Source organism: Cynocephalus volans, chromosome 8 (assembly GCF_027409185.1).
Source record: "Cynocephalus volans isolate mCynVol1 chromosome 8, mCynVol1.pri, whole genome shotgun sequence".
Taxonomy (NCBI): Eukaryota; Metazoa; Chordata; class Mammalia; order Dermoptera; family Cynocephalidae; genus Cynocephalus; species Cynocephalus volans.
The window spans coordinates 36,639,164-36,656,003 of NC_084467.1; the positions used below are offsets into that span (position 1 = coordinate 36,639,164).

Below are 16,840 nucleotides of genomic sequence, written 5' to 3' on the forward strand. Positions count from 1 at the left end.
TATCTCCCCAGACCCTGCTGCCCCCATCTCTGCTTCCACTTCACTTCCACTTGTGGCATGGCTTTGCCCCTCTGGCCATGCCCCCATGCCAATGAAACAGGAAGGTGGGAGATGAGTCTGGAAAGGTGGGCAAGGCTGGAATATGACAGCTCTGAAAGCCACACAGTAGGGTTGACACCAAAAAAATTTATATCATTTTGTATACTAAGCACTTACTCTAGATCCTGTTATCAAGTACAGACAGTCTCAATTTACAATGGTTTAACTCAATTTTTTGACGTCATGATAGTGCAAAAGTGATACCCGTTCAGTAGAAACTACATTTTTAGTACCCTGACAACCATTCTGTTTTTCACTTTCAATACAGTATTCGGTAAATTACATGAGACATTCAACACTTTATTATAAAATAGGCTTTGTGTTAGATAATTATGCCCCACCGTAGGCTAATTAAGTGTTCTGAGCATGTTTAATGTAGACTAAGCTATGATGTTCAGTAGGTTAGGTGTAATACACGCACTTTTGACTTTTCATCTTGTGATGGGTTTATTGGGACGTAACCTATCATAAGTCAAGAAACATCTGTATATGACAAAAATTCAGAATCTGGGGTCTTTCCCACCCAGAACTAGAGAAGCCCAGGACCTCATACCCTGGCACCCAATAAGCCACCTCCAATAATCTAATCTTCACTTTGCAAACTCCCAACTGTCCAAAAGAAAAGCCCCAAAGTCATTTGAGATGAGTTCACATAGATATATTTTTCTTTAAAAATAAAACTTTCAGCATAGCTAACATCTGTATGTACTACAAAAATAAACATCTTCATATAAATAATTTATGTGGTAAGAGGTGGGCAGGGATAGAGACAGCCTAGCCAGGAGCCATCAAGCAGTGGGGGCCCAGGATGGGCCAATGGTGCTAAAGGATCCCTCAGGCTTGGTCTGCTGGGCAGGCAGCAGTGTGGGGCGGGGGGAGGAGGGATAGGGCTGCACTGCAGCCTGAAATGCTGGCTTCCACCCCCACCTGGACACAGACACAAGCACACACAGACCTGTGTGCAAGGCTGCTCAGAGCTGATGGGTAGCTGTTCTGTATGGCTATCAGGGAGGTCTGTGATGGCTGAGTCAGGGGAGGGGATGCACATAGACAGACAGCAGCAGCAGCAGGGCCCTCAAGGGGTCTATCCTGCATTCAGTATCCACCCACTGCTTCCCAGTGACTTCATGGGGCCCAAACAGAGTCTCCAGGCTTCAACTGCTCTTTCACCCAGTGGCTGGACATGGTCCCGTAGAGCTGAGGTTAGCAGAGCCACTGGTAGCTGGGGTGGTAGCAGGGGACCAAGTGGACTCATCAGAGGCTGGGTGGATGTAGGCACCAGGCAGTGGAGGTGGGTGGAGGGCCACGGTCATGGAGGTAGTCACTCTGGTAAAGCTCTGGGGCAGGGTGGGGGACATCCCCCACGTGAGCCCACCTCCCCGCGGAGCTGGGGGCGTCAGGACCTCTGGGTTCTCCTTGTACATCTGTACCACCTGGGGAGAGACACCAGCCCCAGTGAGTCCCCTTTAGCACTTCCCTGGTGATCACCATGACTGCTGGGAAGCTGGGCCTCCAACAGGATTCAAGAGCTGACAAGCAATGGGATGTTGAGGCCTACAGCAAACCCTGCACATTGTTCTGGATCCTAAAAGGCTAAGGTAGGTCCTATGAAGAAGCCAGGAGGGCTGAGGGGCAGGAGCATGCTGTCTAGGGAAAGGAGGAGGCTGCCACTTTCATCCAGTGGCAGCTGTTGAGGAGAGCCCTTTTGAGCCAAACCCTGACCGTTGGACACTGAGGGCATTTTGTCCTGGCTCTGTTCCTTCCCTTGCCTGTCCCCATCCCATCCCCTGGGCTGCGAGCAGAGAGAGGGTGTGGTCACCTCTGGCGGGGGACCCAGGATGGACAGCAGCACAGGCAGGAGCACAAGTCCATGGAGGAGGCCCAGGAGTGTGAGCACTGTCAGCACCATGAAGAAGTACCTGGGTGGGGGTGTGGAGTCAGCCTGGGCAGGCCCTGAGGCCAGCGTGGGTAGGTTCTCACCCGCAGCCCTCACCTACCTTACAATGAAGTCAAAGTTGGAACCAGCAAGCATGAGCACACCCAGCAATGTGGAGATGGCCCCATCGGTCACAGGGGCAAATGTATGCTCTAGGGCACAGGCAGCCCGCAGGTTCCGGCTACCCTGGGTGGTCAGGAAGCCCTGGGGGAACAGAGTGGTCTTGGAGCTGTTCCTTTGCCAACCATGGCTAGCTCATCCATGTCACCAGTGCTACTTATCTGTTCCCAGTGCTTACCCATGTGTTGGCCCACAGAAGGCTGGTGAACTGAGTTCCTGGGAATGGTCCAGGAAGCATGTTTGGGTCCACTTAGGTAACACTGAATGGATGTGTTTGGTGGGCTTAGACACACAGAGATGCCCAGAATAGGGGGAGCAGACTGTTGCCTATCACCTGATTTGTAAATAAACATCCAGCTACCATCCCATTTCTCTGATCCCCTTCACAGTAAAACCATTCAAAATAATTGTTGGAAGCTGGCTGGTTAGAGTGTTGTGCTAATAACAGCAAGGTCAAGGGTTCAGATCCTTATACCAGCCAGCTGCCAAAATAATATTAATAATAATAATAATTGTTTGTTCTCATTTTCTCACCTTCCATTCTGTCCTTAACCCATTCCAGACAGGCCTTTGTCCCCTTCTCTCTACCGAAATGGCTTCTTATTTGTTTACTTGTTTATTGTCTATCTCTACCCCCTAGAATATAAGCTCCTTGAAGGTAAAGACTGTTCTCCAACCAGCCATCAAAATAAAAAAAAAAAATACTGTATTGCTATTACCTCTCCAGTTCTTAAACAGTACCTAGGACATAGAAGATTCTTTTTTTTTTTTTTTTGTCGTTTTCTCGTGACCGGCACTCAGCCAGTGAGTGCACCGGTCATTCCTATATAGGATCCGAACCCGCGGCGGGAGCGTCGCTGTGCTCCCAGCACAGCACTCTACCGAGTGCGCCACGGGCTCGGCCCTACATAGAAGATTCTTGAACCACATTTGTTGAATACTGAGTCAGCTGACCCGTCCCTCCCCCAGGTGCTCACCAGAGCCACGTGCACTGTGAACTCGACACCAATGCCTACGGAGGCCACGAGGATCACCACGGGGATGGCGCTCAGTTTGATGCCCAGGAAACCCATGATACCAAAGAGCTCCACGGTCATCATCGCCAGGACCAGCACCTGGGGAGGGCAGGACTCACCCAGGGTTCCTGACAGGAGGGATGACGGGCTGGGCAGGGACAGGTGGGAGTGCCACTGGTTCTCTGACTCCACCCCTTCAAGTACTCACTATGAGGCCAGCTGTCCAGGGGTTGAGTAGCAGCAGGGCACAGACGAGGAAAGTGCATACCAGCAGGATGCAGACAGCCAGCAGGAAGCAGTGCCGCAGACCCAGATACTGCTCCCAGAAGAGGAAGGGGGAGCCACTGGGGTAGGCGTGCACCCCAGCCTGGCCTGCCTCTGCGCACGCTGCCCGGGCCCCCTTGATGGCTTCCACAAAGTCTGCAGTCTTCTGGAGGCCGCGCAGCAGGAAGGGGAACTGGGAAAACTCCAGGGGCTGGGCTGCCGGGACTGCAGAGAGGAGGGGAGAGCAGCAAGAGGGAGGGGGCGAGTGAGCACAGGGAACAGCAGGCAGGGTCTCAGGGGCAGGGCCTGTGCGGGCTGAGGCTGAGGCTCTTGCTGAGCTCCCCCAGGACTCACTGCGAAGATTCTCTCCAGTGGTGTCGTATTTGTCATGCAGCCATTCAGGAGGTGGGGGGTAGAAGTTGGCTTGTGAGGCTGCCAGACCCAGGGGGTCACTGCTCACCCACACCGTGAGCCCCGCGTAGAAGAGCTCTGGTGGAATCAGTCCTTCCTTGTCCACCAGCTTCCTTGTGGTCAGCTGCAGAAGCAGAGAAGGCTGAAAGCCTGGGCCCAGGAGGCCTGGAGCCCCTCTGCGCTCCCTGACCATTCTAGCCTTCCCCCAACCTGGCTGAAATCCAGAGGCTCCTGGGCATCCCCAGTCTGGATCAGCAGCTTATAGGCCAGGGCCCCGTCCTCAGAGCCATTGCGGTATGAGTGGCGTGTAATGCGCCCAGAAGCCCAGTCCTGGTCAAATGCAGCCTGGATTCCTGGGGGAGAACAGGACAGGGTACAGTTAGCCTGCAGCCCCAGGGAACTTCTCCTTGCAGCACCCCTCCCTACTGGTCTCATTGTCTCTCACCCTGTAGCCAGTTGCGGTAATAGTGCAGCCAGGTGCGGGGTGCCTGGGTGGCAGGTGGGGGCAGCACGGCCTTGAGGGAACTGAAGCGCTGGTGCAGATCAAAGAGGGCGCGTTGGGAGTGGGCGTAGTCAAAGCCTCCCTGGGTCACCAGGGCCACCTCGTACAGGGAGAAGTACCTGAGCTGGGTGCTCAGGAAGGCATGCTCCTTGGTGCCCCGAGGCACCACATCTGTCAAGGCCAGTCCATCCTGCACCAAAGTGGCTCCATAGAGGCTCAGGCCCAGAAGAGCCCCAAAGAGCACCAGCACCAGGGCCTGTGGGAAGTGGCAACTAAGCCGGAGGCCCAGACTGCACTCCAGCCCTCAGGTGGGGGCCAGGTCCTCTGCCCTTCCTGGGGCCCAGAAACACTAAGCCTCTGCCTTGCCCCACCCAGTCTTACCTTGGCCTGTGACTGGAGCAGCAAGGGTGCAAATTGATAGCGGGCGAAATGGGCAAGATTCCAGCGGGCACAGGGCAGGGACTTGCAGGCTGCCTTCTGCCTTGTCCTCTCCTCCTGGACTAGAAGGTCCCGTGTGGACCCTCCAGGGCCGAAGAGCTCAGAGTCCAGTGGGTCAGGAGGTGGGGGCACCAGGTGGGTTTGAGGAGGCAGGATGGTGACCACATGCTGGTTGCTGGCTTCACAGTGGGTAAAGGCTTGAACTGTGGTCGTCAGGTGGGCAATGCCCACTGGTACTGTCCTATCTCCCAGCTCCTGAGGCAGAATCTGAATCACTCGAGCAGAGCAGGGACTGGAAGAGGCAGAGTGGATGACAAGTCTATGCCTTGAAGTGCTGGTGAGGGAATAAGCTGGGGTGAGGTCAAGTGAAGAAGGGGATGGGGGTGTAGGGATGGTACCTAGAGAAGCAGCAGAGCACATCAAGGCGCTGGCAGTGGCGCCGGTGCAGGTCCAGGCTGAGAACAGCCGGGAAGACAAACATCACAGCTGCAAAGTTGCAGCCCACCACGATAGCTGCCTGGGGGATGGACAGGAGGGGCACAAAGGCTGGATGACACACACCTCCAGCTCTGCCCCCACCCTGAGCCCGCCCAGTTTGTGCGGCCTCACCTGCAGGGAGAAGGCCCGTAGTGCAGGGATGGGAACTAGGGCGGCCATGAAAAAGGCAACCATGTTGTTGATGGATGTGAGTGCAACACTGGTGCCCGTGCGCTGCAGACACTCTCCTGTGCGTTCCTGCCAGGACAGAGTGGGGACATGCCCTCAGGTCACAGAGGAGGGGGGCCTAGGGTCCTCAAGATAGAGTGAAGGAGAGGCTCAGGAACTTGGGATGGCAGAGGTGGGCAATAACAGCATAGCAGCTAACATTTACTGTGTACCACATATGTGTCTTGCACTGTTCTAAGCACTCAAGGTGAAATATCTCACTGACTTCACAACCACCCTTAGACCACAAGCACTATTATTACCCGCCTTTTCAGATGGGAAAACTGAGGCACAGAGAGGTTAATTGGCAGCTCAAATTTACTCAAATCAAGAGGCTCCTAACCACTATGCTGATCTGCCTTATATGAACCCAGGCTAGAGGATGAGGCCTCACCTGGAGAGGGGTGCCAGGTGGAGCCTCTGTGAAGGCATGCGCCAGTAGGAATATGTCATCCACGCCAATGCCCAGTGCCAAGAAGGGTAGCACCTGGAGAGGCAGAGGGGTTGGCAGCTGGAGGACCTGTGCAGCCTGGCAGTGACACTCAAAGTCTGCCCTGCAGTCCTGGTGTACCTGGGTAGTGGCAGCATTGAAGGTGATGCCGAGCAGGGCACAGAGCCCAAGGCCTGAAGCCACTGCCAAAGCCACCAGCAACACCCCGGCAAGGCCTACAGCACCCTGGGACTTGGCACAGTCCCACCGCAGCATTGTCACGCAGGCATAGGCCAGCTGTGGGGAGAGAGAGCTCAATCTTGGACAGGGGCTCCCAGAGTGGGCACTGGGTAGAGGAGGGGACAAGGTGCCAGGGCAAGACCCACCATGAGCAGATAGCCTCCCACCACACGGGCAGCACTGACTTCAGAGAATGCGTGCAGGATGTCATCCAGAGTGGTGGAGGAGAAGGCGTGGATCTGCTGGGATGCATTCTCAGGTAGGGCCTCTTGGGCCAGCTGGAGAGACAGGGTGGATCTGAGGGGTTGGAAGAAGGGAATGGCCTCAAGGTACCCCTTCTTGTCCTTGTCCACACTGACCTGCACAAAGCGCCGCTGCCAGGCCTGCAGCACTGTGCTGGCCTGCTCCTCACTCCAGCCAATGTCATGTGTCTGGTAGTCACCCCGGAAGTGTTCATACAGCTGGCGTGGACTCATCAGCAGGAAGGTGCTCTGCAGGGCTTCTGCCCTGGTGTGGGTGCAGGCAAATTAGGGGTCACAGCTGACCCAAACACCAGGTGGTTGTGCATGGGGCTTTTGCCAAAACTACTTTGCATTAAAAGGTGGATTTCCATGTACCAGTCCCCTCGCCAACTCCCTGGGGAGGCCCTACCTCAGCAGCTGTCCTTGGGGGTCTCTGGCCATGCCTCCCAGCAGCAATTCCTCCTGCCAGTGCATGAATTTGTGGGAGAAGCCATGGCAGCCCCCACTCAGCTCCTGAGCCACATTGGGAGCCTGGAGGGGGACAGAGAAGGGGTTTGATACTTTAGGCCCTGGCATGGATAACTGGGTGTACCTGGGCTTGTACCTCCAGGAACCATGCCCACTGTGGAGCTCAGTAAGCCTGAAGTACAGATAACTATTCTCCTGAGCCTCTTTCCTACTCCGAAAGAGTGAATAGCCAGTGTCCTGCAGACAGGAGGCCACAAGAGGGAGCAGAGGCCTGAAAATATGCTTCTGGGAGGTCCTGGCATAACTTGGGTGGGTTTTGGAAAAAGTACCACATTCACAGGGCCACACAGACATTTGGGAAACAAGGTATATTTGTGCTTAGCTCTTTTGTTCTTAGTTTCTTTGTACAAGTCTATTTTGATAAGTCCAACCTTGTTTGGGCTTACAAGACGAAAAAGGGACTCATATACTACTTGAGGGTGCCTTAGGAGAACTGAACGAGAATGGAATACTCTAGGGGTCTAGCACAGTGGAGGCAGGGTAACGATGTCCAGGAAATGGGGGGAAGAGCACAGAGAACAATCAGCTTCTTCTCAGAAAGAGGCACACGTGAAGAGGGGAAAGGGAAGGAAAACAGCCCTTCTCTTGTGGACCTGGTTGGAACCCACCTGCCTGCTGTGATGGTTGGGGGCACTAGGTGGGCACTGGAGGTCGTCAGGGTGCAGACAGGGCCGCCCCACATAGGCCTGGCCCACCTGTGCTTTGTCTAGCAGCTCCCGGAAGCCTTCAAGGGAGGCAAAGGGGCCTAGCTCCTCCAGCAGCTTCTCTGGATCCAGGTTGGTCCATTGGATATCCGGATGGCCCCTGCAGGGAGAGCCCATGGTTGGTGAACGTCAGGGATCTCTACCCACAAACTGCTGCTATGGGACCATGCTGTACCCCACCCTCCTCTTATCTGCTTAATTGTCCCTCCATGTGGAGGGTGTGCAAGACTGGGCTTCTCAGAGCTGCTGGGCTGCATTAGACTACCCGGTCACTGCAGTGAGCTGGGAATGGATACAACAAGGGGCTGAGATGGACATCAGAATGGAAAGGGCCCAGAAAAGCCCCACTGAGTCCCTTACCCAGCTGTCGCACTTGGTTCTAATACATAAGCATACAGGCACCTGCTTATAACAGGTTTTCTTCTTGGCCTGGGCAACAGCCTAACTGATACCTAGCTAATTCCCCCAGCAAAGTCTCTTCTGGGTATCTTTTTTTCTCCTTTGCTCAGATATTACAGATCTTAGTGTTTTGTTTTGTGTAAGTAAGATGGATCTTCCTTTTCTTTAGAGGCGAGGAGGATGTGGACAGACTAGGGGAAGCCCATGCTCCGAGCCTGGCCTAGAGGTAGTTAGAACCTGGGTAAGATTTTGATCATCCTCTTTACCCCCACCACTCCCACCAGGAGATGAAATAGCGCCCCAGGAGCAGATATGGTGGCACTCACGGCAAGTAGGCAGAGCCCCCTTGGAGTTTGGCTCCCTCCCAGAAGCAGTCGAGGGGGGTGAGGATCACACATGGAAACAGCTTCTCAATCATCTGCCAGGGGGGACACCCCAGGCCACATCAATCCTGTCCCTGAGCTCCTTTCCCCATGACCTTTGGAGGATACCCTCTGCAATCCCCCCCACGACTTTCAACCCCCTGGAGTCTCTCTGAACCCTCCCACACCACAGAAAAGGTTCCACCTCTACCCCATCTCAGGAAACAGCTCTGGATACTCACCCGCTCAATCATTCCATTTTCAATAAGGGGAACTCCTGACTTATAGCAGATTTTGTTCAAATCCCAGGACCTGCAATAGCCAGGGGCACAGGAGATCAGCAGAAGAGGGGATTCCCACTCCAGACTTGCCACAGCATGCTTCACCCCCAGCTGCTCAGGGCCTCAGCCAGACTCACTTTCCGTAGAGTGATACTTGCACTTTACTGGCAGTGAGGGCTGCCTGGAGGTGGAGGCCCAGTGCCTCAGGTGTAAGCACATTTTCTCCCTCCTGGCGTGCAGTCTGTATCAATATCTGGGAGGTGTATGCAGACTCCTCCCCCAGCTTCTCCTTGGTGTAGTGCAGCTCCCGGCTCACCCGGCTACCCACTGCCAGAGCAAAGAGAGAAAGCTGGTGGGAAAGGGTGTAGGTGGGTCAGAGCTCTGGGCAAGGGGGGTCCTAACCCTGAGGCCTCACTGGACAAGTGGGAAAAGTGCCGCTGAGAGGAACCCCTGCCATCTCCCTGATGGATTGGTCATGGCCCAGGCTGACTCCCCAGGCCCCATCTCTCTTAGAATCTGGAGCTCTGCCAGGGAACTGAAGAAGCCTCACCTGCATGGCTCTATGGATTTCTCGTATGGTCTAGTGTTTTAAGCATGAACCACATTGGCTGGGTTTGGGGCAAAAATTTAAAAATGAGAATTACGTAGCAGCCAAATTTTTTTAAAAAAGAAGAAAAAAGAATCAGCATGAGATGGGCCTGGGCTGGGGGCTAGGGTTATGGGGGCATCTTGGTAAGAGAGCCCTCACTCAATCCCTCTCTTCTCTGGTGGGGAGGACAAGGAGGGACAACAGGGGACAAAAGGGAGGCTGCCATTGAGAGGGTATCCTACAAAACAGGTATAGGGTTGGAGCTGGTTCTTAGTTCAGGTTGCCCTGGGCAGTAATTTATATCCACATACCTTTCTGCAAACTGCTCTGGGAAGAGGGCAGGGATGGGAGTGCCTGGTAATAATGGGCCCTGCAGTTGCACGAGCAAGAGGGACACCCAGACAGTCTTTCAGCATGATGCTCCCTCTCAGGCAAGAAGTACATGGGATCAGTCTACGTACCCTGGTTGAGGTGAAATTAAAGTGGACCAAGGGGAAGGAGGGGTCCAGATCACAGGGAGTCCCAATACCAGGCCTGCCTTAGTCTCCTTGATCTGAGTGTCTCTCAAGTCCTGCACTGTGCTGGCCATGGAGTCATGCTCTATAACTAGGGCCGGGGGAGGGAGGAACCTGTGGGGGAATATGACCTAACTATGGTATGGAGGAGGATGAGGGCCAGAGCCAAACCTACCCCTGGAGGCTTTGTGGATTTGGTCCAGTCTCAGACCCAATTCTGCTCCCACCTATTGGGGTGGGGTGGGGGTTCCCTGTTTGGTCACTAACACCCCGGGACCCACATGTACTGCTTCTCTGAGACTCTAGCCCTACCTGGGATGTCTTTTTCAAATCCACATAATCTCCTCACTCATGAGAACCCCCCAACAGATTTACCCATATAATCCCATCCTCCTACCCACGTCACACTCCTGGCCCTCCCCTCATGAATACAGTCTTGCACAGTTATCCTGCCTTCCCTTCCCTGTCTAATTCCACCTACTCTTTTTCTTCCTTCCCTGACTCTTCCCTATGCCTGTTCCCAGGCCTGTACTGCAGTGTTTATTTTAGCAGGCTTAGGCCAGAGGCTGCCACTTGAAGGGAAAGGAGGGGAGGACAGAGATAAGCTCCCCATAGTAAGTGAGTTTGCTGTGGGGAAGGAGGCATTGGAGAAGGAAGGAACCCAGAGAGATCTGCTAAGAAAGCAAGAGAAAGAAACACTGACAATTTAAAACATAACACCAAAGAGAATAAAGAATCTTCAGGATGAAAAATGGCGAAAAGAAAACGATAAACCTCAGCTGAAAACGATGATGACAGGAATAAGGTCAGAAGAACTGGGATGTACTGTGCAGGCAGGAAGACACAGGCTCTGTACAGACCTGACTTTGAGTCTTGGCTATGATACCCTTAGTCTGTGCCTTGGGCAAATTACTTACTCTCTCTGAGCCTTGATTGTCTTATGTGTAAACTGGAGACAGTCCCTACCTTGGCAGAATTAGAATCAATGTAGGCAAAGTACTTAGGAAATTGCCTGGCACATAGTGAGTACAGATATGAAGTTGTTATTCAATGGTTGCCGGGAGAGAAATGATGTACCAGAAAAAGAGAAAGAACTGGAGGAAAAAACGACTGTAGGTGAGTGAGGAGGAAACAGAATAGTGGAAGGAGAACATTGAAATCAACACATTTGTTAAAAACTTTTGTGCCTTCAAAGAAATGATAAATGTTTGACATAATGGGGGAAAAAAAGTCAGTGGTTGCCAGAGTTTCAGGGAAGGAGGGAAGTACAGAGGGAGGGATAAATAGGTGGAGCACAGAGGATTTTCAGGGCAGTGAAGCTATTCTGTGTGATACTGATAGTGAATACATGACATTATGCATTTGGCAGAACCCATAGAACTATACAACACAAATAGGGAAGACTAATGTAAACCAAGTTAATAATAACAGGTCAATATTGTTCATAATTGTAACAAATGTACCACTCTAATGTAACATGTTAATAATAGGAGAAACTATATATATGGGGGGGGGGGGGTATAGGAACTTCCTGTATTTTCTTTCCTTTTTCTTTTGGTGGCTGGCCCATATGGGGATCCAAATCCCTGACCTGGTGTTACAACACTGTGCTCTAACCAACTGAGCTAACTTGCCAGCCCTTACTTTCTGCTCAATTTCTCTGTAAACCTACAACTTCTATAAAATTAAGGTCTATTGCTTAGGGAAAACAGACAAACAAAAATAACTTTTGTGTCTTTATAAAAGGGAAAATATAACTGGTTAACTAACATGGCAAAAGAGTCCACTTTATAATCTTATAAATGGCAGATTAAAACAGCAACAAGTTACCATCTATCAAATTAGCAAAAATGTAAAAATTGATAGTACTCATTGCTAGTTTACAGGAATATACTCTAATTTGCCATGGGAGTGTAATTTGGTAGGTACACTATTTGGGGGAAAGCAATACTGCAATGTGTATGCTCATCATCTTTGGTCTAGAAATTTCACATGTAAGGGCCTATAAATTATTGTAGGGTCTCAGGCTTTCTCTGAGTGAAATAGGAGTGAGTCATGGTAGGCTTTGAGCAGAGTGAAATAATCTGATTTTTTCATCTCCTAAGAATGTATTCCAGAGCCAAGTAAGAGTTGGTCAGGGGAATGCAGGAAGAGGTTCTGGACCAAGAGAATGAAGGGAACTGTCAAAGGCTCAGGGTTTTGGTACTGCTAAAAGTGTGCCGTGGAGGAGCTGGCGACAGTGCTGGAGAAGCAACTGAGTCAGATTACAGAGGGCCTAGAATGTGTGCTATGGAGCTTAAACTTGTTTCTGGAAACTCCAAAGAATCTGGTAGAATTTGGTGGAAGGGCTCTAAGCTCGACTTGGCCAGATTTAGATACACCACAGGGGGGCGGTGTGGAGGCAGATTTGAAGGTGAGGCTGACAGCTCTTTCATCTCTTGTTTCTAACAGACTCTGACTTTGTTGGCCATCCTCTGAAAGGCCTAGTGATTAAGGGCAGCTTGGTTCCTCCCCAGCATCAGAGGGTGACACCTGATTAGTCTAAGAAGGCAATCACAGTAATTCTACTGCCTTTGCCAAGTGAAGGATTTAGTTATAGGATGCTACACAGTTTTTGCCAAAGAGACCAAATGGGAAGTTGGCTGGGAGGCTTCTGGTAAATTTGACCTCACTTTCAGAAAGGGATGCAAGACAGGAACGACCTTCCTTTTTCTGCCACTGCAGCAGCCACCTTGGGGTAAGCCATAGGATAAAAGTCCAGTATGCTGAAGACGGCAGAAGAGAAAGACAGGAAGAACCTGGGTCCTTGGCTGATTCCATGGGCTGCTGAATTAAGCATCCTGGAGTTCCTACCGCCAGACTTCTTGTTACAAAGGATAGTAAATCAATCTTCCTCTCTTTTCTTCTTCTTTCATGTGGCTAAAAGCATCCTAAATGATACAAGCAGGAGTGAATTGCCAGAGACTGAAAAAGGCCTCAATTAGAGCAGTGACTGCAAGGGTAGAAAGTATGGGTCTGTTATGAGAGAGATGAAGAAGGAAGAATTTACTGGTTTAGCAACCAATTAGGTAAGCGAGAAGAAGAACTGAGCTGACTCCCAAGATTTTAGCCTTGGGTATTAGAGTGGATGATACGTAGCCATCCCCCGCCTTCTAAACAGAATGGCTGTATGTCCCTCATATTCAAGGGCAGCTCCAACTTCAAACCATCTCTATCACCATTCCTGTAAATACCAGTTGGGCTATATGTTGTAATTTTTGTTTTGTTTTGTTTTGCTGGCTGGTAAAGAGATTGAACCCCAGACTTTGGTGTTATTGGCACCACTGCTCTAACCACTTGAGCTAACCAGCCAGCTTGTAATTTTATAATTTTTATTTTAAAGAACAATCTACCTCTGAGCCCTTTAGCTTTAAAGTTGACCGGGAAAGACAAACAAGTCACATTCCAAGTCTCATCATGGCAAAGCTGGGGAGGACCCTGAATTCTGGCCCAGAACTCAGCCAATGTCCTGTTTCTTCCTCTGCTTTCTGTATTAGCAAAACGGAAAAGGAACAGAGAACTCCTTTCAGTCCTCACCTTGATCAGCTCCTCACTGCCTAGGGCACTGAGGGAGAAGCCTCAACTACAGAGAAGGCTCAGCTGTAGATCTACAGAAAAAAGATCACTGTTTTTACCTCACTCCCAGCCAATAAAGGACAGAGCGCTATTCTGAAATAAAGGAAAAAAGCCTAGGAATGGACTACCATCGTCTTAAACACCCTCCCCCAAACAACAGCAAAAAATTGATGGTGTCTATCCTCTCCTGTGCTGGAGTGCAGGAGAGAGGATGAGAAGACATGGAGGTTCAAACAGTGTTTAGACAGAGAAGATCTGGGGAATGGGGAAAGAGGAATGGGAGGGAGACTGCCTCTGTTGTGGAAGGAAATCCAAGAGTCATTTGGGACCACCCAGGCAGCGGTGGTGTGGGTGGGGGTATGTGTATGTGCGTGTATACACATGTGTGTTCTGGGGCTGGGGGTAGGCAGGCACAGAGAAACATCTGCTCTGGACCCTACGGCTGTCCTAGAGTGTGAATGGATGAAAGAGCCTGCAGAGGGCTAGAGAGTAGGGTGGAGATGACGCATGGGAGACCAAAAGGCAGGCAGGCTCTAGGAAACATCTGCTCTGGATCCGAGGACTAGCCAGCATTTGAAATAATTTAAGGGTGTGAAACTCCAAACTGGCCCCTGGCTTTGGGCATGGGCCAGGGCTGGAGGAGGTCGAGGGGAGCCCAAAAATGCAAATTTCCCAGGGAAGAACAGAGTGGAGTTTGCTTCTGTCAAAGGCTGCCATGTGAAACCAGGCTTCAGGAAAGAACAGAGTCATGCTGAAATTATTAATAAGAAATCATTTTTGTCCATTAGGAAGTGAGGATTTGATCCCATCTGACCCTGCCTGTTGCCTCAAAGTGCAGATTCTGTGCTGCTTTTCCACTAAATGGTTGCAGGGGACCTGGATGCATAAGTCCTCTCATCTGGAGGTCAGATGATTTACTCAGTTTCCCTAGCTTTCTAGTCCTAATTTCTCTGATTCTCCTGGTCAGAAGTGATCTTTCCCTCCTTTTCTTATACAATAAAGTCATATTGTTTAGTATTATATTATAGCTATCCCAGCACATATTTTACTTTACTTGCTACTGAAAGATAGGTCTTGTTTTAGTTGTCTTTGTAAACAAACCCTGCTGCTACAGAGTCAAAAATACACATAGAAGGTTGGCAATAAATGATACATAAATACATATAATTATAGATGAATATATATACACATATATTTTTAAAAGATGACCGGTAATGGGATCTTAACCCTTGACTTGGTATTGTCAGCACCACGCTCTTCCAAGTGAGCTAACCGGCCATCCCTATATGGGGATCCGAACCCATGGCCTTGGTGTTATCAGCACCATACTCTCCCAAGAGAGCCACAGGCCGGCCCTCTAGATGAATATTTTATATACCTATTCATAGGACTCCACCATCTGCAGATGTCCATTTACAGGTGTGGGAGGGAGCAGTGCTTCCAGATGCCCAGGTGCACAGGTTCTGTTTGGCAGGCGCCCCACCAGGCCTACTATGGCTCAGTAGCCAGTTCTTCACCCTGTTGTCTTGGGCTCACCATATCTAAGCAGCTATAGCCAGTGTCCACAACTCACCTTCTACCCAGAGTTGTTCCAGGTCTGTCTCAATAATGGCCACACGGAGACCCAGTGCCAGGGCCCCAAGGGCCAATAGTCCCAGGAAGAGCACTTTGCCACAGTGTCTCTGGATCCCACAGCCCAGAGAGAAGAGCAGGCCCTGGAAGTAAGCACGAAGGCAGAGTGGAGCCTTCAGGCTCCCAGCTAGGATCTGGGATGGAAAGAGAAGGGTTAACCAAGCATCACTGTAACAATGCATGAAATCCTTCCTTTCTCTCCCTGTACACCCTCTGCCAAGCCCTAGCTGCTTGATTTCTGGATGCAAGACAGGGAGCACCTACACAGACACAAGCCCAAACTTGGAAAAAGATTTAATTACCCCCTGCCTCCACCCCACCCTGAGAAAGACATACACCCTTTTCTGAGAGTAGGATACATATATACACACACCTGTTGTCAGGTGGATCCAGAGGTGAACCCACAGACACACTCACTCTTACTGGCCAGGTGTCTAGGAGACACAGACACAGACACACACACACACAGCTTGTCTGGTCATGCTAACTTTCCTCTGTTTTCTAACACACTCGGTGACACACAGCAGACACTTAAAAGTCATCACACCTTGAAGAGGCCCGAGTGACAGACCTGGCCCCACTCTTCCTTCCTCTAGCGTTCCCTCTACTCACCTGGGGTCCTGTGGATCGAGCTGGAGGTGTGTAGCCCGGGGGCAGCTCCCCGAGGGGCGGCGGCTGAGCCATGCTGGCGGGGATGGGGGGGCGCAGGCGCCCCCAACCCGCGTTATCTGGGCGCCCCCATAGGCTGGCCTGGCCCTCCTGTACCGCCGGGCCCCGCGTGGGGATTCAATAGGGACCACGAAAGCGTGGGCGTGAAACTGTGGGGTGCGGGCGTGCGGCGGCGGCCGGGGGGGGGGCGGAGTGCAGGGCGGTGCGGGCCGGGGCGCGGCGGGCCGTGGGCCGCGGCGGCCGGAGGAGTGGGTCCCGTGTGCACGGTGCGGCTCGAGGTGGAGACGGCAGTGTCCGGGAGGCGGCTGGAACCCCAGAAAAAGAGAGCGGGCCGGGGCGACGCCCTCCCATTGGCTGAGGGGCCCGCAAATTACCCGGAGCCGAGCTGCCGGATCCGCTGCTAGGTAACCGCGCCGCAGGGGGCGGGACAGGAGACCACCCAGGCAGGGCCACCCCGGCCTCGCCTCCCAGTCTGCCAGTCCACCCGCCCACAGGCGCCCCACCCCCCGAGGGCGGGAGGGAGATCTCCGAGAGGCGCGGCGCTGGCCGAGTGCAAGTCAGGAGAGGCCGATGCTGAGAAACGGCGTCTGCTGGCTCCATTAGGGCCACACTTTCTTCCCGACCCGGCCTAAACCCAGACTTCTCTTTTCACTCTTCCCTGCCTCCATTCTTGCCCGCTTCAGTCCACTCTCCACTGAGGCCAGTCATCTCTCTAAAATGCAAGTCTGAAGACAGCTCCAAAGCACAAGGTCTCCTTGGAGCACAGGGCCCTGCATGATCTAAGTAAAGCCTTCTCTCTCATAGTTCCTTCATACCCACCCAATGTTCCTTCCAGCCCCGCAGAGCCACTCGTGATTTCCTAAACACACGATGTTGTTCCAAGCATTCCTGCCTTTGTATATGTTGTGACCCTTTTGTCTTGGCAGACAGTCTTCAAAACTGACCTCTAATCTATCACCCCCTCTTTGAAGCCTTCCTTGATTCATGCCTCCTTCCTGGTTGATAATTGCTTCTTTTTTTGTGCTCCTTATAACACTTGATTTATAGGAGGGTACTTCAAAAAGTTAGAGGAAAAATAAGAGTTAAAAGACAACACGATCTTTCCATGAGCTTTTTTTTTTTTTTTTTTTGCGGCTGGCAGGT

General features: G+C 51.7%; 1 protein-coding gene across 1 annotated transcript; it reads right to left on the reverse strand.

Annotated features, from left to right (window-relative positions):
* Positions 1-1,264: 1,264 nt before the first annotated feature.
* Positions 1,265-15,712, reverse strand: PTCH2 (patched 2). Its single transcript, XM_063105432.1, has 22 exons — positions 15,641-15,712; positions 14,970-15,162; positions 8,815-9,004; positions 8,639-8,708; positions 8,361-8,452; positions 7,540-7,735; positions 6,813-6,934; positions 6,521-6,668; positions 6,308-6,439; positions 6,063-6,218; positions 5,886-5,978; positions 5,396-5,521; positions 5,185-5,303; positions 4,730-5,078; positions 4,292-4,604; positions 4,057-4,199; positions 3,790-3,970; positions 3,380-3,660; positions 3,133-3,270; positions 2,097-2,239; positions 1,919-2,018; positions 1,265-1,532 (listed from the first exon to the last, which is right to left on the reverse strand). The coding sequence occupies exons 1-22, from the start codon at positions 15,710-15,712 to the stop codon at positions 1,266-1,268; spliced, it is 3,624 nt and encodes a 1,207-aa protein (XP_062961502.1). The 3' UTR covers position 1,265.
* Between the last annotated feature and the right edge of the window lie 1,128 nt (positions 15,713-16,840).